The sequence below is a fragment of the Cydia splendana genome, chromosome 13, assembly GCF_910591565.1.
Source record: "Cydia splendana chromosome 13, ilCydSple1.2, whole genome shotgun sequence".
Lineage (NCBI taxonomy): Eukaryota > Metazoa > Arthropoda > Insecta > Lepidoptera > Tortricidae > Cydia > Cydia splendana.
In genome coordinates this window covers 16,001,426-16,026,920 of record NC_085972.1, presented here as the reverse complement: position 1 = coordinate 16,026,920, position 25,495 = coordinate 16,001,426, and the positions used below count along the sequence as shown (strand labels likewise).

The 25,495-nt window shown below is 37.5% G+C and overlaps 2 protein-coding genes across 2 annotated transcripts; both read right to left on the bottom strand.

The window, feature by feature from the left end:
• Nucleotides 1-334: 334 nt before the first annotated feature.
• LOC134796169 (dynein regulatory complex protein 10-like) lies at nucleotides 335-15,826 on the bottom strand. The gene is made up of 10 exons (XM_063768146.1): nucleotides 15,685-15,826; nucleotides 12,054-12,301; nucleotides 10,680-10,787; nucleotides 9,598-9,630; nucleotides 7,957-8,119; nucleotides 5,783-5,918; nucleotides 5,232-5,381; nucleotides 3,658-3,787; nucleotides 1,384-1,554; nucleotides 335-926 (listed from the first exon to the last, which is right to left on the bottom strand). Exons 1-10 carry the CDS (start codon nucleotides 15,797-15,799, stop codon nucleotides 732-734), a joined length of 1,449 nt encoding a protein of 482 aa, XP_063624216.1. The 5' UTR covers nucleotides 15,800-15,826; the 3' UTR covers nucleotides 335-731.
• Nucleotides 15,827-16,196: 370 nt separating this feature from the next.
• Nucleotides 16,197-25,164, bottom strand: LOC134796168 (dynein regulatory complex protein 10-like). The gene is made up of 11 exons (XM_063768145.1): nucleotides 25,014-25,164; nucleotides 24,120-24,249; nucleotides 22,536-22,780; nucleotides 22,172-22,279; nucleotides 22,078-22,095; nucleotides 21,661-21,823; nucleotides 20,078-20,213; nucleotides 19,399-19,548; nucleotides 18,588-18,717; nucleotides 17,793-17,963; nucleotides 16,197-16,468 (listed from the first exon to the last, which is right to left on the bottom strand). The coding sequence occupies exons 2-11, from the start codon at nucleotides 24,247-24,249 to the stop codon at nucleotides 16,223-16,225; spliced, it is 1,497 nt and encodes a 498-aa protein (XP_063624215.1). The 5' UTR covers nucleotides 25,014-25,164; the 3' UTR covers nucleotides 16,197-16,222.
• Between the last annotated feature and the right edge of the window lie 331 nt (nucleotides 25,165-25,495).

Sequence of the window (25,495 nt, the reverse complement as noted above, 5' to 3'; positions counted from 1 at the left end):
TTTATTCCGCCCGAAAAGAGCTCTTCAAACTTATCAAATATTATAAAAAATCTGACAAAAAATATCGATAACAAATAGGAACAACTTTATTGGTATGCTTTGCCCTAAGGCTGCCTGGTACACAATGCTTTTAAGTCCCCCTTTTGCAAAAAATAAACAAAAACTTCTTAACAGAATAAAAATCGTAAGTAAATTATTTGCTTTTATTATTTTAATTCAAATTATACAACATATACCTAAGTTACGCAAGAGATAAAAAGAAGTAGTAAACTCGACATATAATAACAAACAACAATAAACAAAATCAATAAAATATATAAAAATATAATCAATAAAATAAATAATACAAAGGTAGGTAGATAATCCTCAAAAATACTACAAATATTTGTTTCTAAAAGGAAAATAAAATAATTTTAATAACAAAACTTCCGTGAGACATAGACATATTAAATATATTCGTGAGTGACCCGTTCTTAATATATTTAATATGGAAATAAAATACAATGTCAATAGAACCCAATTGATAATCTTCATTGTGTATGCTCACAAGTCACAACCAACCCGGGAAATATGCAACTATGCCCACTCTATTGTTCTGCTTGATTTTGTTTCTGTTCTCAATCTACCTATCCTTGTTTATCTTTGTTAGCTTTAGCTTCTACTTTGGCAGATTTAGCTTCTAGTTTGGTAGCTTTGGCTACTGCATTCGCTTCAGCTTGTTTCTGTCCTTCTTAATCTTCTTCTTCTTCTTTATCTTTATTAGGTTTAGGTTCGAGAGAGGCAGCAGCTTTAAGTGCTGCTTTAGCTTCAGCTTTCTCTTGTGCTCTTTGCTTTTTCTCTAGCAACTCTTGCTGCTTGGCTTCAATTTCTGCTTTTCTAGCCGCTGCTTGCCTCTCCGCTTCCATTTTATGCTTTAACTTTATTAACTGAAATTGAATTAAAAAGATAGCGTTACAGGTCGGTTTCGGTCACTGTGGTGTCGATGTCGTTAGATAGGTCTTTCAAAGTCATAATCTTAAATATCGTTTTCTGATAAAATTAATATTTATTTTCCACAGGTCTAGAATAACGCTTGCCTACGCTTATAAATAATTGGAATATACTGTTACAAAACAAATTATTTAATACTTTCAATGACATGTGACATTCCGATTTTCGTCTCACTTTTGTTTTTGACAGGCAGTCTTGTACATTCTAGACCTGTGCATTTTCGGAACAAATCTCTCCAAAAGCGATTCAGGGGCACAAAGGCAGAGTGTAAAAGTAGCATTATAGTTTTCTTTTCTTGACGATTCCGCAACGTCGTTCGCCAAGCTTCCTGGTATGCCCTGAATTTCTGACAGACAGACAGAAATTCTTAAATTATGGAAAAAAGAATATTACCCTTCTCTTCTCTGCTCGGTTCTGCAGAGTATCCCGCCACGCGGTCTGTATGACCCTCGCCGCGTGCTCGACGATGAATTTGTCCAACTTGGCGGTCATCTCTTGATGGTATTCACCTTCTTTCTCCTCCATTAGCGGGAAGAACTCTTCGTTCTGTTTCTCTAACTTGAGCTGTGAAGAAAATACTTTTTTTTATTATTTTATCTGCGCAAACTAAAAACTCACTGTGTAAATTGTAATTTAGCAAATCACGTTTTAGAAAATTACAAACACAATTTGTTTGTTTCAAAGGTTTTATCCACATAAGGCGGTATAAGAAGAATCTCTATTAATATAAAAAAAAACCGGCCAAGTGCGAGTCGGACTCGCGTTCCAAGGGTTCCGTATATTACACAATTTTTAACAATCAGTGCCGGATTAAGATATTTTGATGCCCTAAGCATTTCTAGGTGCCCCCTCTCCCTAGGGTCATCAAGATTACATTGATTTTTTGGTAAATTGAGAGAAGTTCATTGCCGCATTACAGCTGAGAATGGAAATCAGTCACATCATTTTATCACGAAAATTGACAGTGCCGCAGCAGTAATGTTGCAACAGAGTACCTAATGCTGTTGCAGTCGCCACCCGAATGTCACCTTTATCATAGCGTAGAAAGTAATAGAAACGCGAGCGAAGCGAGCGCGGAAATTTTTCGATATAAAAACGCAATATGATAGACAGTTGTACATTTTTACTTTTAGTATGGAAATCAGTCACATCATTTTATCACGGAAGTTAACAGTACTGCAGCAGTAACGTTGCAACAGAGTAATGTTGCTGCAGTCGCCACCCGAATGTCACCTTTATCATACCTTATAAAGTAATTGAAAACGCGAGCGAAGCGAGCGCGAAAATTTTTCGATATAAAAACGCAATTTTAGTTTTAGTCCCAACCAGGCGCGAATCCAGGATTTCATACAGAGAAGGGATGGGACAGTTTTCTATCAGCCTAGCTTCGCTTAGGGCTCGATATTTAAGGGTCTCAGCGAGGTTGTTTTCATGCATAAAATATGCAAGAAAGCAGAGAGCTTGGAATTGAATTGGCGAAGTGTGAGAAAGGCAGTAGGCCCAGCTGCGAAAGAGGAAAGCTTGGATTTGGATCCACGCCCAAGTGTAATTAAGGCAGAAGATCAACTTTGCCGTAAGGCAGAAGGCCTCGCATAAGACCTAACGCCGAACCGCAAAAGAGTGGGTTGAAATCGAATCTATGCATGTAATCACGACTCTTCTACTGCTACCGATTGTTTCCCAAAGAATTACGCGCCATTATTTTTGCAAATTAGCTTTTGGACAGCTAAAAAAATCGTGTGGTAAAAACGATGTGTCTGTCCCTAATTTTAAAATTTGTTCACCTTTTTCAACCTGGCATTTTGGTGCCCTCCCTGAACGTGGTGCCGTAAGCACGTGCTTGTTTTGCTTATTGGTTACAAAGTCTTTATTAATTCAACCATTAAAGTCGACCTGTACAAAAAACTTTAAGCTAGCTCTCAATTTAGCATTTTTTTTAAACATTATTTTTAATTTGACCTTACAATTACTCGTAAGTAGGTAAGACCGTTAAATATTTAAAATGATTATCTTATCAGAAATTATCACCAATTACTCTAAGAAAACTACTACTCTAAGTAATCCGGCACTGTTAACAATGTATTTTTTATGTGAAACGTGAGTGAAATCTCTTTAAAAAATCCGTAGGGGTCGGATCAAAAACTGTAATTAAGTCCGACTCACGCTTGACTGTACATTTCTAATAGGTTTTCCTGTCATCTATAGGTATAGACCTATTTTATGTATTTTTTTTAATTTTAAGACTTAGTAGTTTCGGAGATAAGGGGGGGGGAATGGTCATTTTTTGCCTATTTTCTTGAATAACTTCTAAACTGTTTACTCGAAAATTATAAAAAAAATATATTTGAGATCCTTACAATAAGCTCTTTCATTTGATATGTAACATGATATAGTTTGAAAAATTTTTTTTTTTCATTTTTTCATTTACCCCCCAAAAGTGGCCCCCATGTTTAAAATTCATTTGTTTACGTTACATGTCCGTATTTGGGTCACAAACTTACATATGTGTACCAAATTTCAACTTGATTGGTCCAGTAGTTCCGGAGAAAATCGGCTGTGACAGACGGACAGACAGACAGACGCACGAGTGATCCTATAAGGGTTCCGTTTTTTCCTTTTGAGGTACGGAACCCTAATTATACAGAAATGTGAAATGAGAAGAACCACCTTCAATTCGTTGCATTTCTTAACCTCATCTTCATACTGCTGAGTGATCCCGTCCAGCTCTTCCTGCTTGGCCGTCATTTCTAAGTCATATTTCTGCACCCACGACAGCAACTGCGTTTCAACTTTCCTTCTGAAATTCATTAAACACCTAAGATTCATCATCTTCCTTGCGTTATCCCGGCTTTTACCATGGCTCATGGGAGCCAGGGGTCCGCTTTGCCAACTAATCCTGAGAATTGGCATAGGCACTAGTTTTAAAGAATGCGACTGCCTTCTAACCTTCCAATCCAGTGGGTAAACTAGACCTTATTGGGATCAGTACTTAAGTTTCGAAAACCTCATTGGTACGAGTACGAGCCGCGGGGTTTGAACCCGCGACCTCCGGATTGAAAGTCGCACGCTCTTACCGCCAGGTAGGGTTGCCAGATCGAAAGGCACTATTATCGGGAAAAGATATCAATTTTTCGGGATTTTGGGACTTAAGTGGGGAAAAAGTAATTGTATTAAAAACAATGATAAGTATTTTACATTATTATTGGCACTACGTCAGCTGCTCTGCCCATAGACGTTTATATATAAAAATAGTATAAATTCTTTGAGATCTTGAACAGTCTCTTGCTCATCTCTCGACGCGGGTCGCTCTCTCGCTCGACGACAGTTCTGAACTTGAAATTATTGTTTTATAACGTGAAGCTGTTTTTCGGGACAGTTTTCACTTTGTCGGGAATCGGGAACACATGCTAAAAATCTGGAGAATCCCGCCAAATCCCGACCATCTGGCAACCCTGGCGCCAGGCCACTAGCCCTTTATTTTTATTTTCATTAACACCTTACCAGACTTGATTAGTCTTTAATTCATTCAATCATTCAATTCATGAGTTGATATTGCTGCGATGATTAACGTTAGAAATACAAATACGAGTACAGTTTATGTCTTCTACGTATTTTGTACCCTTTTTGAGGCGATTTTTTGCAGCAGATGAGGGCAAGTCACGAATTGCTTTTTCAGCAGCGGACGTACAAACAGCAACACTCTTCACTGTCCATCGGTGGACCTTATCTTATGGCTTTTGTGTTAAGGTTTACGAACTGTCAGTTAACAATGTGGGCGATGGTACATTTTGATATGTAAATGATGTCATTTAGTTCGTTTGCGCGTGAAATTTTCTCGTACTTGTCCGTAAATGTATTAACGCGAACGAGACGCACGGGCGATTGAAAACAAAAAGACATCATTTTGATGTCAAAATGTAATTTTGAATTGGCCTCCTTTATTATCTGACACGGTCATTGACATATATCTAGGACTTGCCTTACGGGTACTTTAAATGGTACTAGTTCAGCGGTGTCACCCACGAATTCGAGTCAATCGTGCAGTCTAACGCAACTAGTTGCAACCAATCACGCGCGTGGTGCAAACTCATCAACCAATCGCGCGCGTGATGCGAACTCATCAACCAATCGCGTTGTAGCGGTGTCACACCGCTGTTCTGGCGCTATTCATGCCTTATTCTTATTGCCCATAAGGCCAGTCCTTAGATATCTAGTCAATGGACACTGTGATGATTTCGTACCTGCGATCTCGTAGTCGTTTTTCAGCCGTCATATTGATAGTGAGTGAGTTGTTGTATAACTCTTTGCTTTCGGCCTGTTCCTCTTTGAGTATTTCGTACTTGACCTTGTGGGCTCGCGTAGCCAGTACCATTTGACGTTCTGAATCCAGGCTGAAAAAGTTGAAAATTTGAAAGTAAAAGGGCCACCCCGCACTATTATAAGCGCCCCGCGAGAGCGAGCGAGAGAGTCCGATAAAAAATATTTATTGCCGCGACGCTCAGATGGTAATGGCTAATGGCCCTACAATAGCATCTTCCAAGTGTCGGCGTCTAGTTAACTGTATGACTGCTGCTGGACGCAACATTGGCGCAACTGGACAGCGACGCCATTTTCCATAGCGCTGACTACTTAGACGCCGAGAAAGAGAAGAGTCGTAGAATGTATTGGATCCCATACATTTCACGACTCTTCGCTTTCCGCGCAGTTTCTAAGTACTAAATATTATAATTTATTTGTTCTACATTCAATCCTACATTAAATCGTACGGAAAATTTATTATATCGTGCCTTACATCTGTTTTTTCCTCCCAATGGAAGATTTTCGCTGGAGTTCTTGTAGCTCCCGTTTGAGCCGAGCTTTCAGTTCCGTTTTGCTTCGTGTTTGCTCTTCGTGCTCAAGTTTTTCTTCATGTAGGCACTTTTTATCCTCTACATCGACAATAATTATTATAATATAAAGTTAGATAACAAGTACGTAGACGTGGAAAAGCAAACATAAAATTTTAAGTAGGTATATAGAGGGTCATAATCTCGTAATACTCTTCAATCTTATCATCGCAATGTGTAGATGTTGATGCGTAGGCTTTGATTGGGGTTAAGTTAGGTATATGGATTTGGGATTTGGGATATGCTTAACGTCAACACAGCCACCTTGTCGGAGTAATTTGATAAGCCGACAATGTTGTCCTTCTACTTCTTTTTGACGACAAAGCGTACTCCATATTGTCCGCTGGCTGTTCCAAAATGGTAAACGGTTCACGCCTTCTCGTCGAACATTGACAACCCCACAACGTCCCATTAATTTCTTTTACGCCGTGTTTAAGATGAAACAGGAGCTGAGTTTTAAATATTTTAGGTAAATATACCCGTCTCGCTAACGGAAGCGGCACCTAAAAGTAGTGCGATAAGGACAAGGCGAAAAATCCTGCGTAAAAATCTCAAAAATCGAGGTTTCGTACTCCTCTGTTTCCTCCTCCAAAACTTAACCAATCGTAACCAAATTTGGAAATCTAAATGATTATGAAGTTATCTGTGTCGGACTGTTTTGATTTTTTGGCTAATTGATATCAGTTTTGAATGCCACGCCTCTCATTGCGGCATAGTCAATTAGGCCATTTTGGCCATTTTTGAAGGGCTCTAGCGCCTTAAAAAACAAAAATATCAAAAAAAGCAAAACGGTCCGACACAAATATTGACAATATTAATCTGTGTTGAAAAAATCATTGCTCTAGCTTGAAAAACCACGGAGGAAAACGAGGAGTACGTTTGTATGGAGAAATGACCACTCCCGTTGGCTCTTAAGTTCAGTGAGACAGTCTTCGTTTATCAAAATGCGGTCTGTATACTTGGTGTTGAAGTTCTTTTTTCTTGCATGGGTCATTAAAATCTTTTTGTGGGTATCTTCCGCCGAGTAGTTTCAAAGTAGCGCCAATAACAGAAAAGCTAACGGAAAAACGTCTGAGGTGGTACGGTCATTTAGGTACATAGGCGTCCTGTAGACTACATGGTTAAGGTAACGCTCGATATTTCAACGACGAAGCGAGGACGTGGAAGACGTGGACTTGCCACCTGGCTGACGACGGTTCAGCGAAACCTGAAAGACCTCAATATAGACGCCGACCTTGCACTTGTGTAGAATGGAGGAAAAGAACAGGGAAGGCCGACCCCAAGTAAATGGGAACAAGGCCTAGCAGGATGATGATGACGTGGGTATCTTCCGCCCGGGGATTCTTAGGACCACTTTTACAGGGCACTTAGCGCCGTAACGTGGAGTCGTACATGTCAAATGAGATTGGGCCATAAGCCCACCATGCTGGTCCAGTGCGGGTTGGTGGATCGCCAGAGGCTTGTTTGTTATTCATCAGGGTGACCACGTGCAGGAGAGGCTGGTTTGGGATCCGTTACATGACATGCGGGCCCCTTACATCCCATCCCCTAATAATTATCCTCCCCTTTATTTATTTACTTTGGTAATTTTTGATCGCAAAAATATAGCCAAACAAAACAAGCTAAGAATACTCTAGTTTTAAAGAAAAAAAATGTCTAATTTGCTAATTTTTTAAGACTGAAAGTCGCTTACTTTAATAAATATTAATTGACATCCATGTAAAATGGTTCTATTTGCGCTTTTTCATTGAAATAAACGTTAAGTTATTTCAAATAACTGGATATAGTGTCACTGTTCCATAAATTGAATCAATATTATAAACGGAAAAGTGACATTACAATTTTCTTTTAATTGAATTATCTTAGAAATTAAACAAAAAAAACACAGTTTACTCTAATGGCTCACGAGCTTAGTTAAAAATCTAACAAAATATAGCAAAAAACTCTTTCTTTTATCACTAGTACGGCAGTTTTAGACGTTTAAAGATTTCGAAAACTTTAAAGCCCTGTACCCAAAAAACACGTTTTTCGCTTAATGACACTGTGTTTCTCAAGGAGCCATATCTTTGGCATTATTTACCTGCGATTTTATTTAGACACTCGATGTTGCTTTTTTCAAGCTTCTTGGTGCGTATTACAGCTGAGATTTCTTCGGCCGCCGTAGTTTTCATTCTCCGCACCATCAGGTCACGGAACTCCTCCAACTTTAGCAGATGATTTAAACCGGCCGAGGGATTTATACTCTAGAAAATTTAGGCGCTTTATATGGAGTTAAAAAAAGTTATTTATACTTCAACTGATTTCAATGCGGTATATTCATAAGTTGCCAGATACCTTGGTCTTGGTAAGTATGCAAATATTACCTACACTGATATTCAATCTAGTTTTGAATCGTGTAAACGCGATAAGTTTCAACCTTACTATACAGTCTATATATAAGGTGCTACTTTATTAGTTGCAGATAGTTTAACATATGATACTTTACTTTAAAACAATAAACTTTAAATAGAAATTAAGAATATTTAATTATTTTTTTTTGTTTTAATTTACTTATCGAAGAAAAAAAGAATTATAAGGAAAAGGTTGCAAAAGGTTATTAGGATAAAGTGGCCAGACAGTTAGGTGTTAGGTAAAATAGGTACTAGAATCTGTTCAATGAGTTCACATTTAATAGTCACATTAACAGGGTGTTTTTACGTAGCAAAATATTATTTCAGTTTTCTCCAAAAAAAACATTGTAAAAGCTATAACGTTTCATACTTAAATATACTCCAGGAACCGAGTACTATCAGCTGTATAAATATCTGCAACTAATAAAGTAATTATATACACTAAAGTCGGTTATCCCAGATAATGAAATAACTTTCCAATCCAACCAAAGCCAGTACAGTCAAAGTCAAATAATTAATTTGTAAACACAGTCACCTGCTATAATATGTTACTCTTCGAAGGCCGCAATAATATGTGACACCCTCTTATGGCTCTACAAATAAGATCGTGTCAGATAGTTTTGCGGCCTTCGTTGTGTAACATATTATTGTTTCAAGTTTCAAGTTCTAGTTGCAGGTGACTGTACCAATTGACAATCTTAATAATCCCTTTCTTAGCTAAATTAGTAATTAATAAGTTTGTAAAGTTTAGGTTACTACTTTCAATAATGGATGAATTAGATGCCTTTGTGTCCACCTACCTACTACAAGGTATTATTTATAAGAAGGGTAGATATTAGTACTAGATACTAGGTAGGTATATCTTAATTAATACCATTAAACGAGCAATCCTTATTTATTTATATATTTCGGGGATCTCGGAAACGGCTCTAATGATTTCGATGAAATTTGCTATAATTATGGGGGTTTTCGGGGGCGATAAATCGACCTAGCTAGGTCTTATCCCTGGGGAAACGCGCATTTTTATATGTAGTCTCGCAGATATTAAGTACCTAAATAATAGGTACTTATATTAAACCTTTTCGACTACGTGTCAAACACAAAAAGCTGTCACGCCACGCCACCACCACGTCACCGAAGTGTCAAAACTGAAATGGAACTTTATGCATATGCATTTATGTCTATGTTGATCTGTGGTCTGTGACCGATTAATCCGTCTTTGGCGTTGGACCTGCTATGTAGATATATCGGTCATTGGCGTCCAAAAGGTTAAGAATTTACTTATAGAAGATAACTTGCACAAACAATATACAAAAATAGCATGTAGGTACCTGGTCTCCGCTGCATAAAGTATCTCTTTTCATCTGAAAATTACGATAAAATTTTGTCAATGGAGTCGAGGAGTTGCTTAATCTGATTTTGTCAATTCAGATTAAGCAACTATTTACGGTTTTAACTGGTTTTGACACGACCTTTACCACTACCACCAGTGGCCTATTTTATAAAGCTACAAGTTACAATTTACAAGCGGAAGTCTCTTTCTAACTCTATGTGTTAGAACGAGACTTCCGCTTGTAAATTGTAGCTTGTAGCTTTATAAAATAGGCCACAGATTTGACATTGAGTACTCACGTCTAAAGTAACTTACTTTCTATGCCTCTCGCTCGTACTCGCATATTAGTGCAAATGAGATGTATAGAAAGTAATTTACGTAGACGCGAGCTAATATGTCAATGTCATAACTGGTGGTAGCCGCACTGGACGATTGACTGACGATTGGCGCCCATCTCATGGCTCCTCTACACGAGGGGCCAGTGCCGGCCACTCCAAGGGACGCAGCCATGCGGTAGAATGAGATAGCATTATCACTTGCTCCCTCTAACGCATAAATGCGTCCCTTGGAGTGGCCGGCGCTGGCCCATCGTCTAGAGGAGCCAACGCACGTCTTTCACTTCATTTCGCATGCACCAATCAGCGTGAGTGTTCTTCAAGGTTGTAAGTACCAAAAAACTGTTTTGAAAAAAATTTGACTGATGATTGATGATTTCAACATTTGATAAAATTCTATCAAATTTATAAATAATCCATATATAATATGTGCAGGGCCGTCTTAAACTATGCTGGGGCCCCTGGGCACATAAGAATTTGGGGCCCTTTTGAAAAGTAAAAAAAGCTAATTAAACTAACATTTTTCTACTATGATCTTCTATTTATTACGGGTAATCAAATATACTGTTACTCTGTCCTTCGGGGCCCCCTGACGCTGGGGGCCCTGGGCACGGGCCCCGTGTGCCCTTATGGTAAAGACGGTACTGTATATGTGTACGAATGGTTGTTAAAATTCACAAACACATTTCTAAAACGCACGGAACAGTCAAACGCATTAATTTACGGTAAATAAACGAAGACTAACTTTTTCTACAAGTCTTTCCACGTGAGGCTTCAGTGCTGGATAGCTACACAGAGTACACAACAAGTAACTTAAGTCAGAGTTCACACGGTGCTTCAATGACATGTCTCCCTGAAATAACATCTCATCGTTAGAAATAAATTAACACTACTGTACACTACCTTACTGAGCGACCTCCTAGTCCGAGGTCAGTCTCGTTTTTTAAGAGGTTGTTTTGTAAAAGAAATTGTTTCTTAGGTCCCTTTTATTGATTTAACCTTAAAGATAAAATTCTTCCTTTGATAATTAAATAGCAATTACCTCCAATAATCAGTTAGTTTTATGGTGGTTGTAATTTTTAACAAAGAAGCTGGAAAACTATCATTCTTCCGGAGTTTGATTAGGTCTGGCCAAATGTATAAACATTAGAATAATTTAATTGCTATATTCAAATAGGCTATATAACGCTGATTCTTACCATATGTGACATACTTAGCCCTGGTCTACACTACCACTTAATTACACTTAAAGCGTCATTAATCATCATCAAGTCTTTCATATAACGTTACATGGAAGCGCTTGCCCGTCCTTTATTGGTTTGTGCAGCTACCTCGTGGTTAATTTTAATTTTATTCACATGGATATTGTAAGGAATCATCTACCATATTGATGCATTTATTGGCTAACCAAGTGCGTCAGAGTTTTCCAAAGGGATATTTCCATCTGCATTTACTAGAATAAGGCCGCGCCGAACTATAAGAAAGTTTTATGTATGACTCCCACCAACCAGCTGGACTCGTGCCGCGCCTGAGCGCATTTTCAAATTGCCTATACAATATACATTATGTATGGCAGAAGCGACGAGATCCGACCGGAGCTGTCCGTATCCGCTAGCAGCCGACCGGCTTGCGGCCGTACAAACCCGCCCGTTCGGTGGAAATCGTACATTAGGTGGCAAGGATGCTACGCTTTCTGGGGATCCGATTTTACAGAGGTACCTTATTCTTATTCATTCTAATAGAAAAAACAACGGGTTACACTCAGGGAGTGCCGGCAGAAGTGAAAACTCAATGTCTAGTGCAAAATGCACTATGTATAATTGAGGTTAACGCCATCTAGCGTTATTTCGTCGCATTACTTGAAACCCCTAAGCACATCACTGTTAGTACTCATATTAATACCAATTAGAGCGAAACTCACTAGATGGCATTTAAATCAATAAAGAAAAACTCAATGACATTACATTGTAACAGGTCCGTTTTACGGTCACGTGACCGTCTTACGGTGACGTAATCTCACGCGAGTTTAACATTTTTTCCCCGCCTCAAAAAGTGCACAGCGCCGCTAAAGAAGTTTTCACTTCAAAAACTGTGGAATAAAAGTCTAACTCGTGCTTACCGCTTGTACATCTTCAATAGCATTCATATTCATACAACTGTTAGAAAAAGAATCATCGTACTGATAAAAGATGAACACAACTTCCTGTAAATCTGTGGCAGGTAAAATATTGGTCAAGATTTTGTCGCGCATCAAGGCAGGAATGCAGAGGGCTAGTTTAGTCTGGTACACCAGCTTGTCCAGACACTTTGTGATGCGTTCTGTTTGGATGTTGCATTCCATGTCGATCGGGGACACACCGGACGAATCTAAAAATAAAGGACGAGCATTTTATAGTATAGCATTTAGCCTATATACGTCTCACTGCTTGGCACAGGCCTCCTCTCAAGCACGAGAGGGCTTAGGCTATAGTCCCCACGCTAGCCCATTGCGGCGGCAGTAAAAGCGGTGGTGGCCGAGTGGAAAAGCGGCGGTGGCCGAGTGGTTCTGACGTCAGACATTCGTGGAGGAGGTCGTGGGTTCAAATCCTGGCTCGTACCAATGAGTTTTTCGGAACATACGGAATATCATTTGATATTTACCACTACATTTTCGGTGAAGGAAAACATCGTGAGGAAACCTGCATACATCCGAGAAGAAATTCAAAGGTGTATGTGAAGTCCCCAACCCGCATTTTTTTTTTTTTTTTTTTTTTTTTATTGTGAATCAAGAAACAAACGGTCATTTACATTAATGCGTAATGGTTTAACATTGCATCTTAAGGTTAGACCTACAGTTTCCTTAATTGAATATAATCGTGCTAAATTTTTATACACTATGGTTTTTCTTTTACATTTTTATTGCTACAGAAAATACAGAAGATCGGTGCTTATTATTTCTCTAATTATTAAAAAATACAAAACTTGTTTAACTGCAAAGTTATTAACTTACTATACTATACTAACTAAATATACGCCATATACAAAATATCTAGTTATACATATATTTTACTTAATAAAATATATTCCTAGCTATATTTTCTTTCACAAACAAATGCTTTTTTTATGGAGACTATATCACAGTAAAAAACATCAATATTACAGAGATTTAAACATTCGTTATAAAGTCTACAGGCACGCCTTATAAACATATTTCGTGCATAGCAAGTTCTGCTAAACGGGACAGCAAATAACTCCTTTTTGCGACATTTGCGCTGACGCGCACGAGGGACTTTTATATTTATTTTTTGAAGTAGTGAGGGAATCTCCAATTTAGAATTTAAGATTTTATAAAGTAAGACCGAGTCTACGCAGTCACGGCGGTCTTTAAGAGACTGAATTTTATGGTATTGCAATGAGGAGGGGTAATCAACATAATTTTGTCCAGTTCTAAAATCTAACGTTTTTACAAACTTCTTTTGAAGCCTTTCTATTCTGTCAATATGGACAGCATGAAATGGCTTCCAAACAGCACACGCAAATTCAAGACGACTTCTTACATAGCTGTTATAGAGAGTTATGTAACTAAAAGAATTTTTAAAGGGTTTGCAGACTCTTAAGATGAAACCTAATAGCTTAAACGATTTAGCAACTACATTATCAATGTGAGGAATAAATGACAACTTAGAATCCATTATTACTCCTAGATCTCGAATTTGCGTTACCCTATTTAGTATTTTACCGGAAATTGTGTAATTATGATCAATATTTTTATTTTTCCTAGAGAAAGTTATAATGCTACACTTTTCATTGTTCAAAAATAGATTATTATCAGTACAGTATTTCTCTAAGTTAAATAAATCCTCTTGTAATAAATAACAATCTGAAACATCTTTAATAATTTTAAAAATTTTGGCATCATCAGCGTAGAGTAAAACTTTAGAGTACTTAATGTAGTCGGTTATATCATTAATATATAACACAAAAAGAAGAGGCCCCAAATGGGATCCCTGTGGGACTCCTGAAGTGACGACCTTGTACTGTGATGTGTAACCGGACAATACGACTGCCTGAGTCCTAAATTCGACATAGGATTTAATCCATCGAAACAGATCACCATGTATACCGAGTCGCCAAAGCTTATGTAATAATGTACTGTGACAGATTTTATCAAATGCCTTGGCAAAATCGGTATACACGGCGTCGACACAGTATCCACTCTCCATTGCACCAAGAACTTCCCCTGTAAAGATTAATAAATTACTGTCTACCGAACGACCCTTAAAGAAACCATGCTGATAGGGGGTAATATGATTCTTGACGACTTCAAAGAGTTGACATTTTACTATCTTTTCTAGAATTTTACTAAATTGACAAAGTTTCGATATAGGTCGGTACTTCTCAATTTCGTGACTAACTTTTCCTTTTGGTATGGGAGTTATCCATGCTTGTTTCCATATTTTTGGAACATAGCCTTCACTTAGAGATCTCTTAAATAAATAACATAATGGTTTTGCCAAAGAGTTAGAACATTTTTTTATGAACACAGGGTGGACCCCGTCAGGACCAGAGCCTTTATGGACATTAACGGAATTTAAATGTTTAAGAACTATGTTAATATTAATTTCTATTGAATTTATATCAATGAGAGGATTCGAAGGTGAATCTAAATTATTATTTATATTTGGTATATTATCTGAAAATTTCTCGAAAACAGAGTGGAAATAATCGTTAAAATGATCACAAATTTGTTTAGCGTCTGAGGAAGAGGTACCATTGTAAGACATTGTTTGAGGGAGTTTATTTTTAGAGAACACGGATTTAACATATGTCCAAAAAAAAGCGGGATGTGTTTTTATTTTTTGTTCCGAATAGGCAATATAACTTTTATAACATTGTGACTCCATTTTCTCGGCACGCTTTCGTAGGTTTTTAAAATGAAGGTAATCAAGAGGGTTTTTGTATGTTTTCCACAATTTGTGATACTTACGTTTTTCGTTTAAAAGTTTTCTTAACGCTTTACTATGTGTATGTATGTATTTTATAGTGATTACGAAAAATACTAAACATGAACCTAAGGCCCTTTCCTGGCCCAGAAACAGGAGAACACCATAAACCTTTCTTTGTCCCTCTCAACGGCCTAAGAAAATTCAAAGATTTACGTATAATTAACAGAAGTAGGCCTAACAAACGTTGGCTGGACTTCGTGATAGCGGACATGGAAGAAAACAATCTCACACCTAAGCATGCCGAAGTCCGGGCAAAGTGGAGAAGATTGAGCAGGAAAGCGGAGCTTGGCGCTAGGCCGGGAAAACGCTAGGTTGAAGAAGAAGACATAAATTAACGGCTGCAGACACTTCTACCAGATTAACACGGAACTAGGGATTCGATCCGCTCGCGCGCCATTGTTCCTATCAGAAATAGCCCCCGTGCATGAAGTATAGGGGGCAGCATACCTAACGACGAGAACGGTAGATGATAGCACTTGTTTTCGCAATGTACATGTGCACATATGTTTCCGATTCAGGCCACAAGATGGCAGACCCTCCAACGCGCACGGTCCCTATACTGCGTACCTACTATATGGATCAAGACTGTGCTGACAAGACAGGCAAAGGTCTACGCGGAAATATTGGTGCATATTGCTAAACGGTATTATATAAACCAAATAGCCTCCCGAGGCAAGCTCCTTTCTCGTTTGAGCCATTACCAATTGTTGGTTGTTACCTATTAGCTAATCATCTACACATATGACCATTAATTAAGGAACCTACCTCCAACTTTCAGATCTTGCGCCGCTGATCCTACACTGCTACTAAGGCTGCTTGTTCCAGTGTTCTCAGATGGAGTTCCGGAAGAGGAGGATTGCATTGAATTGAATTCACTCATTGTGACGTACGTTCAAGAAGATTATCAAAAGTGTTTTATAAAATATGTCGTAGAAAATAAATAATTACAAATTAACATAAACGTAAATTCATAAAAACATCAAAAGAAAAAGTAGTAAATAATGACAAGATTTGTCAATTTATGATAATTAAAAAAATACATCCAACACTCACCGTAGAGGCGAGGCAGTGTTACTTTTAACCAAAGAACAAAGAATAATACTCGAAGAATTATTGTTTGTCAAAGGACTGTCTCATTTCAATCATAGACAGATAGAATCATACTATTTTTGTCTTACTCGGCAAATTCATTTTCATGTTTGTCTTGAATACAACCGAACACAAAAGCACTAAGATCCCTCCCTTCTCGTATTTTAACATAGAAATATAAACAATTATAAAACTGGTAAGAATAAATAAATTATCACTTTTTTACAGCCGTTTGTTTAGGTTTTGGACGACCAACGCTTTTTGGCGGCTTCTTTGTTTTTAGCTTATTATCTAGAGGCTTGTTTATTTTAGGGTTCTCATCATTATTGTGCGATTCGTTTATTTTAGGCCTGTTAACAGTTTTGACGATTTTGTTTAATTTTTTGGAGGTTTTCTTTTTTCGCAACTTTTCAGCTTCGTCTTTTTCCATTTTCCTTTGTTGTTTTTGTAATTTCCAAAGCTGTAAATATAACTTCTATTAAGTTAACATTTTCAATCTTCCTTGTTACCTGTTTAGACCGTTTTCGTGCTGCCAATAGTACAAAGAGCAACACTCCTAACTGTACAGTCGACGTCAAAAATAGGTTTACATTTTTCGCCTTATTACAAAGGAGTAAGGTCCAAGGTTATGTAATAAGGTCCACCGATGTACAATTAACAGTGTGGGCGATGGTATTATTGCATGGCAGCCAAAGTTAACTTCTATGAAGTTATGACGTAACTATATATAACATTTGCACTGCGTGTGCTACCAAAATCGTTGCAGACTTACCTCGGTTTAACTCTACCCGATTTGAGTTTATACTCGGTTTGTTCGGGGAATTATTTTTTTAACGTGCTTGACAGATGTGGAAAACGCACAGCTATACCTAACTACAAAAAAAAATGCTTGTTATTAAAATGTGAACTCATAATTTCATAATAAAAAAAATAATACTTCACTTATATTTACAACTAAAGTATATGTCTCTTGTCTACTTGTATTTTTGTAGGTACTCTATCATAAATCATAATCATAGTTTGCTATGTTTTTTTATGAACCACCAATAAAATATTAATATAAGCCGCCAAAGGAAAAAAAAAAAACAAGTTTTGAAAATTTCTCCTTTATTACATTATTTTAGATTACGCTTTCTTCTTTCCCTTTTTACCTTTTCCTTTCTGTTGCATGTAACAAATTAAATAGTTATTATATATAAAGAAACCGATAGGTACAATCAGCAACATAAGTGGCTAAGCGGGTGAGATATTCAAAGTAATCTCCACAAACATTTGTCCAATTCATAACAAAGATTTTTCAGATAATTTTGGACAAAGCCCACTCAACAAGACGTATGTATAGTGCGACATAAAATAGTAGAAATTAAATAAAATTGAACTAAAAATATCCATATAGAATTGATGCCATGTTTAAGCAATGTCAAAAATGTGACAGTTACGTAGGAAGTGGCGCCCTCATTTATTTTCTACAATTTCTTGTCGGACTACACACCTGACCTGACATACATACGTTTATCTAAATTTTTAATCATTAATATCGATTTCAGAGCTCTCTTACGCTAATGATAAATTATCACATTGAGTGCCAGGAGCCCGCTCGGCGGAACCTCTGTTCATAATCGCTTCGCTTTCCTCTACGAAGCGGGAAAACGCAGAATCTGTTACGCGTGTAGCGCTACGAAAACGTTGGTACCTAGTGAATGCGTTCAAGAAATACTTGCTGTAAAGAGCTACTTAAAACAAGGAAATTCTCACAGATACCTATTTATTACACATTACATTACCTTCTTTCTTTCAGCTCTGTTAAGAAGGACTTTGCGCCAGGCGGACTGAATGACACGCGCAGCATGTTCTCGAAGGAACTTCTCCATTTTCTCCTTCATCTCTCTGTGGTATTCTTCTTCTCTCTCCGCCATCAGAGGAATGTACTCTACATTCTGGATTTTTAGTTTCTCCTGAACAATAGAAAAAATACTCTCTTTCAAAATTGTATAAAAATATGACATTTGGACAGTTAGCTTAACCCTTAACTCTACGCTTATCGTGTGCGACGCTTGATAATTAATTATTGTGAACCTTGTCGGAATGCACAAAGGTTGAAATAGAGCTGTAGCCGCGCGCGTCACTTGATGTCAACTAGTGGCTCTGTGAGCTGTAGACCTCGCGTTAAGCTTAATGTAAAAGTAAAAAAATACTTAGTTCGTTGAGTTCGTTATCACAGTGGCAATGGTAATGGTGGCATTAGACTCTTAAAGGATGATTCACTTTAGACCGGGGCGTGCCCGGGCCGGAGCTTCCGGCGCATCATTTTCTATGGAAAGCATCGCGTGATCACCTGTCATATCATAGAAAAGTAAGCCCCGGAAGCTCCGGCCTGGATACGGCCCGGTTTAACGTGAGTCATCCTTATGTCCTTTATGCCAATTTCCGAATTTCGAAAAATTTACAGAAACTGGATCGACAAATTCACGAGAATCGGTTAAGAATTGCGACCAGTAGAGGAGAACATCCGGACATACGAAAGCAAAATGCACGAGTTAAAACGGAGACCTTCGCTAACATTACGGTAAATTGGTTACCTCCAGGTCCCGACATGCGCGCACTTCATCATCGTACTTCTGCTGGAAGTCGTCGAGCTCGATCTGCTTGTCCGTCATCTCCAGGTCGTACTTCTTGATCCAGGAGAGTAACTGTGTCTCCACTTTCAACCTTGATTTACAAACATTCATTTATGTATTGGGTGTTAGATAGGATAATTCTGTTTAGTACAGATTGCTATTGATTAGGTATGTTTTATCGACATCGGAACTCACTTTTTGATTCGATTATTTTTAATTTTTGGGTAAAATCAGAGTTCCTTTATTACACGCTCACGAACACTTAAAGTGTTACAGCACGTCCGCAGCAAGGAAGTAATGAATAACCGCCTGACGAGAGGGTAAAAGCAATGTTTTTGTTTGTTTTACTTTGGTAATATCAAGTAATATCCTATTATAGCCTCGTGCCGCAGACATAGGTATACAGTCAGCAACAGAAGTTGCTAAGCGGGCCAGGTGTTCAAAATGATCTTGATGCGACTTTATTGTTAAGATAATAAGAGCGTGTCAAGGTAATTTTGAACACCTCGCCCGCTTAGCAACTTCTGCTGCTGACTGTACAGTTTTAATGTTTCATTAAATTTTCGAAGAAGTAAATGAAATATAACCCCATTAATAATACAAGATGTAACTTCCTGTGAAAACATTTTAAGCTTAGAATAAATTTAAAAGTGGAATAATTACTGTCTTGGGTGAGACTAGAATTATTCACGGCCTCTGGATCGATACTCCAGCGCCCTGCCAAAAAAAAATTAGTTGGTGGGCACAAAGATAAAAGTCTGCTTGAACCAACCTGCGAGCTCTCAGTTTCTTCTCCTCCTGCACATGGGTTGCCAGCAAGGTTTTGTAGACGCGCGTCGTCTCTGCCTGTTCGTCTTGCAACATGTCGTTCTTTACAGCGTGCACGCGACTGGCAAGCACCATTTGACGTTCGGAATCCAAACTGAAAAAAGTTACATGAATTAATCATTAATAAACCTAGTGAAAATAGGATAAAATCCAAAAGCGTTTCTAACGGCTCGATTTGATCAACCTACTACGAGATGCTTTTGAGCTTTACATTTAATCGTATTTTAACGTTATATGCAGTAATTCCTTTTAATTACGAACGCTTAATTAATTAAGGGATATCCCTTAGCATGATACGTTTAATTATGAAGGGATATCCCTTAGCATGATACGCCAAGCCAAGAGTGACATCAAATTGATTTCAATGTGGATACGTCTATATTTAATGAAAGAGACAAAAGCAAAAACGTTTAACAGAAATGGGCAGATTTTAAAAAGTATAACCCCCTTATTCATAAACGCGCTACAAACCTCAATTAGCTAATAATCATTTGTCTTTATCTGTCACTTCGACTGATGTATTTGTAAGAAAGGGATAAAACATAATATAACTATATCAGGCCCGTTAAAGTGTTAAGTGTCTATATCCTCTACTGCTTGGCTATTTTATAGGTACGTCATACATTTTCTGTTTGATATCCTTTGATGCTTCAGTCTGTATTTCCTCCAGCTCGTCTTGTAGCGACTTAATCTTCTGTCTTTTCTCTTCCATCGCCGCCTCAAACGCTTGTTTTTCAGCCTCCAATGCTTCACATTTTTCTGCAAACGGTCAAAATTAAGGTATTTCAAGGACACTGTATAAACAAATGCATTTTACTTTTCATTTCTCATGCTCGGAAAGTGGATCATTCTTGTTCTACGAGGTGTGCAGAAAGTGATACGTTTTTGTACTAAGTATGTAGAGCATTTTACATGTCAAGTACTTTTTTTTCATTTTTTTCATATCTCATGCTCTGAAAGTGGGTCGTTGTTGTTCTAAAAGGTGCGCAGAAAGTGATACGTTTATGCTCTAGCGCAGAAAAGTGGTGTACTCCTCTGCGTCCCCGTCCCCCGTGGAAACAAAATGGAAAAATAGTGTCTTTATTTCCTCGCCTGGAACAATTGGTAATTGTTTAATTTTACTAATCCCACGTTGATCCTTTTTTTATAAAAAAATATGTAAGTAAATTGTTAAAAACAAATTATTCTATATTTCTTTCGTTGAATTCTATTTACTCGATTTCATAAGGCGGGAACCAAAAGAAATACACCAAAAATATTTTTTTAAACCTTACACTTGCGTAAATGAGTAAAGGCAGAATCTTATACAGCCACAGTTAAACGCTTGTACGATATTAAATTGGTTTTTAAAGTTATTTAGCACTATATTCATGAAAATAAAATAAAATACAAGATAAAAATGTCTTATATTATTAATTAAATTGTTATTTAATATTTAAAATACTTTTATTATACGTGATGCGGCGCGCCAAGGTCGCGGTGCGGTCCGGTTGCGGCTTTTAGAACGAAAAACTATAAAATTAAAAAGTAAGAGGCAATCCCGCTGATTTTCATATTATACAAATGAACAAATAATTTTGAAATTGCTGCAGTTTGTTAAAAAATGTGTGTTTTCGTAAATATTGCAATCTAAATGATTTTCGCTAGGGGTTATTAATCTTCACACATGTAAAGTATCCGATTGCAAGTAAGTCCTAAGGAAAAATACATGGCCGTAGGTCTATTAGGAACTTCAATTACTGATTTTGCGAAATTGCCTTGTCTTGTTTGGTTTCCTCGCATTCGATATGAAAAGTAGAGTGTTTAACTCGGGTAAAAGGCACCATTTCCGTCTCGGACTATTATAAACTACCTCGACAGAAATGGGTGCCTTTCAACCCTTGGTTAACAATCTACTATACATGCCTTGGTTAACAATCTACCTACTATTATAGGCACAGTCCTCAAGACAACTAATTTTTCCGATATATCGGACAATGTGAAAACGCTATAATGATCTAAAAGCTAAGAAATCATATCATATTGGTTCATAATTGTCACAGACAAATTAATCTTCTAATTTGCCTTTTTGTATCCATTAGTGAAGATCAATTGTGATGTGAAGTAAATGACCACATTTTGATACAGCCTAAACCTACGTCGAGCCTAAAGCCACAACCAAAAATAAGATTTTATAATAAGTTCAGCCCAGTACGACCTTTATTACCTTTAATATTAGCGATTAGTTTCGCATTCTGTGCCTCAAGTTTCTTAGTCTTCAACTTGGTGGCGAGCTCTTCGGCCGCTGTTGTGGACAGCTGTCTCACCATCAGGTCTCGGAACTGCTCCAACGTCACCAAGTAGTCCAGGGACGGTGGCATTACACCATCCTGTCATGGTGTTACAGGTAAATAGAAGCACTTGGGCTTTCCTATCTGTATCAAATAACTATTTAGGATAGATATGCACATATAAGTAATTTATTTCACACAAAAATTCAAAAGCAATAATACAACATTGTTTTTGCGTGCGTGTCTAAAGAGACACAACTTTGATAGTTGAATTGATCGCGCATAGATGGCGTTAGCAGTAATTTACGGCAATATAACTAAAGAAAGAATAAATACGCCATTCGATATCTTACCTGACAGTCAAGTTTCATCTGAAAATAAACAACGACTTCATTTACATGAGTTCACCTCAAATAATTACTCAAATATAAATATTTCGCCAAGTACCTTCTCTACCATTTCTTCAACTTTAGGTTTCAATGCAGGGTAGCTGAACATAATGTACATAAGGTGACCTAATTCAGGATTCAACCGGTTTTTCAGCGTGCTTGCTCCCTGAAAATAGGTACGATTATTAATAAAAACAAGTAAAAAACAGCTACTACTTAGTACGGGCTAGCGCTAGTCATGCTAAATGATCAATGGAGGATTTAATAAGTAGTATTTCAAAGTCTATAAGCCCAAAACTATGTCGACTTGGCTTTAGTCGATATAACGATATAATTCACAATCATAAATTAAGCGCAGTATAATTGCAACTTCCGGGAGAAAAATATATTTTTGTTTTTCTGTATGATCCACCTAAACTTACACTTTTAATCTCCTCCAAAGCCTCCATATTCAAGAAGCTATTAGACAACAGCGGCTTATCGTACTGCTCAAATATGAAGACCAGGTCGTCCATGTTCTGACTGGAGAGGATGGAGCTGAGGATCTGGAAATCCTTCACCAGGTTGGGGAGGCAGATGGCCAGCTTGGTCTTGTACACGCACTCGTCGAGGATCTTGGTGATGCGCTCGGTTTGGATCAGAGCTTCTAAGTCCACGGGGGAAAGAGCTGGAATATGGTTACATTTGGCCAGGGACTGTCTCACTTCAAACATAGATACAGAGAATCATTCTGTCTTTATGTCTGTATCTTTAGGTATTTAAATAAAAGTAAACAAACAATTTGTAAATTTTCGGGTAGTTATAACATTTATTGGTTAACCGACTAAATACAAAACCGCCCGGATCAGTCACTGATCGACCTGACTTTAACCTACATTATTTGATCAAGTAATGTTTTCATCTACCCTCAACTTAAGGCTTAAGAAGCCATTTGAGGGTAGATTTTGTTTACTTTTATTTCAATACCTATAAAGATAAAAAAATAGTTTATTCAAGTAGGCATATAGTATATGTAGTATATAGTATATGTAGTATATGTAGTATGTAGGTATATGTAGTGTTCTAAAAGATACAGAGTATAGTGCTAGCAACCAACAAAAAGGGATGACCATAAACTTTTTTCTTCTTATTTACCTACTGACAAATTGGGTTTGCCAGACTATAAAATACATTTGTTTCTCAATCAGACATTACACAAAACAAGTGAACGGAATTCGGATTTTGAAATTTTCTACACAGGTTGATTAATCCTCTAAGCGCCACTTGCACCATTTCACTAGCCCGGGGTTAACCCGCTAAACCTGAAGTTACCATGGTTACCAGTACAATTTGACACTGGGTTAACGGTATAACCGCTTAACTCCGGGTTAGTGGGATGGTGCAAGTGGCCCTAAGGGGGTAAAATGACGGTAGCAAGTACAGTATGGATATGATGGTCGTTCTTGTCTACGTGACTAAACGGTATCCGTCACTTTCAATCACGCGGTGTTAAAATAAGTGACGGATATTTTGTCACGTGTGGATAAAGCAATCCATAATAGGCCTGCAGGACTACAATGACATAGTGTATAGCATTTTAATGTTGTCATCATGCATGTCATACCTAAATCGAAAGCTCGTGCAGTGGGATAGGAATATAAAGCCGTTAAAACGTTTTTCCTAATATGGCTGACTAAATCCCTTAAATAAATTTAACCAATAACCATATTTGTTTATTATTGGTTTAATTGGTTATGAGCGAAGTGCGTGACGGGGATAATACATACCTACAATCGACGACAACCGCAGGGGGCTCAGCCAAGATGACAAGATGACTGATAGAAAACGAAAACGCCAATCGAAACTTAAATAATGTAAGGAAATGTCGCGTAACTTTTCGTAGCTATCCCGATGCATGTTTTCTTTTCGTTTGGCGTTTGTCACTGTAGGATTGAGTAGGCCCCAGGCCCCCAGGGCAGTCATGCGGAGAACGAATAGGTGTACTTAAGTGTATAGATCTAACTTACACTCTTCCATACTCGGATCGAAGTCATCCCTGGCGCTGGGGTAGCCCTCGCTAAACGCAGAACCGCTGGAGAGTGAAGTCAGCGATGTGGGGGTGGCGGTGGAGGTAGACTGCCGTGACTGAACTTCCATCTACAGGCCAGTAAAGCCAGGGATCAAATCATAACTTAAATTAAACTTTTACAAATAAAGAACCAAATACACGAAACAGTTGACTGAGTTTTTTTTAACGTGATTACACAGTTTGGTCGACATATTGACCAGCGATTGCTTTTTTATGAGAAGATTGGTGTAGCAGCCGAAAGGGCCACGTAACAGTTGACTGTGATATATGGACTAACAGACATTACGAAAGACTATGGTTGACTGGTAGAGAATGCCATTTGGCATTAAGTCCGCCATTTGTACATTTTTGTATATACTTTGTGCAATAAAGTTTAAATAAAAATAATAAATAAATAAAGTCTGTTTTTGTTATTTTTGCTAATGAACCCTAAAAATCAAGCACCTTTGAAATTATGAAAGTGGTCAAAAGAGACATGAACCTGACATTCAAAAACCTTCGTCGTCCCGAAAAAACGTTGAAACACTGTAGAGAAAATGATTGCCAGTTTTGGTAAAATATGAGGCATAATTAAGTAACCCATCCCACCCAACTACCTGATAGTCCAAAAGCTCCCAAACCCAACTATGGTCCAAAACTAACTTGAATATAATCCGTTTATTAGGTAAGGCTATTTTTATGAATGAAAAAACGCAAACAAAATAAATAAAACAATTTTACAATGTTTTATGGAAAATCTTCTAAGTGACCACAGAAAGCCCTAATTAAGGTAATTACTGAGTGACATAAGTAGCGTAATTATCTGTTTAATTATGATTGATTGATTATTTACCTTGTTAATTGATTATCAGTTACGCTTCGCTCGTTCAAAATATTCCAGGATCCTAAAAAACTTAACCCCTCACTAAAGTTACCTCATAGGAAAAGTATAGCCAATTCATAAAAAACACGTGTCACTGATAAGGTTATTTAAGAAAGATCTTTGTATTCAGCGTTAATCAATAAGTTGATGTCGCGTCCTTAACAACCGATAACAGACAATCGCTGCTAATGTGTGTCCATAACAACGCCTAGTGCGTTGTTATAGAAATAACAATCTTGCGTAGATATTTTATTGTTAGTTGCCAGTAATCTACTTGCAGAGAAAGTGCATATTGAGTAAGTTAGATAGTGCTGAAATTTTTTAACTCTGTACTAAATTATAAGTTATAAGTGTTATAACTCTAAGTTATCTGAATAATAATTTCAATTATTTAAATAGGTAAGACATGTGGAAGAAGATACTTAATTTAAGTTATACGATATTGCATTGTA

Bases quoted from the DNA above. Each gene is read 5' to 3' on its own strand.
- LOC134796168 (XM_063768145.1), bottom strand. From the start codon at position 24,249: ATGGAAGTTCAGTCACGGCAGTCTACCTCCACCGCCACCCCCACATCG. The intron at 22,280-22,535 runs GTAAGTTTAGGT...ACCTATTTTCAG, and splicing joins CTTTGGAGGAGATTAAAAGT to GGAGCAAGCACGCTGAAAAA. The intron at 17,964-18,587 runs GTAACCAATTTA...TCTATTGTTCAG, and splicing joins GCGCATGTCGGGACCTGGAG to GAGAAACTAAAAATCCAGAA.
- LOC134796169 (XM_063768146.1), bottom strand. From the start codon at position 15,799: ATGAGTGAATTCAATTCAATGCAATCCTCCTCTTCCGGAACTCCATCT. The intron at 12,302-15,684 runs GTAGGTTCCTTA...CTTTATTTTTAG, and splicing joins GCAAGATCTGAAAGTTGGAG to ATTCGTCCGGTGTGTCCCCG. The intron at 8,120-9,597 runs GTACCTACATGC...TAAATTTTCTAG, and splicing joins CTTTATGCAGCGGAGACCAG to AGTATAAATCCCTCGGCCGG.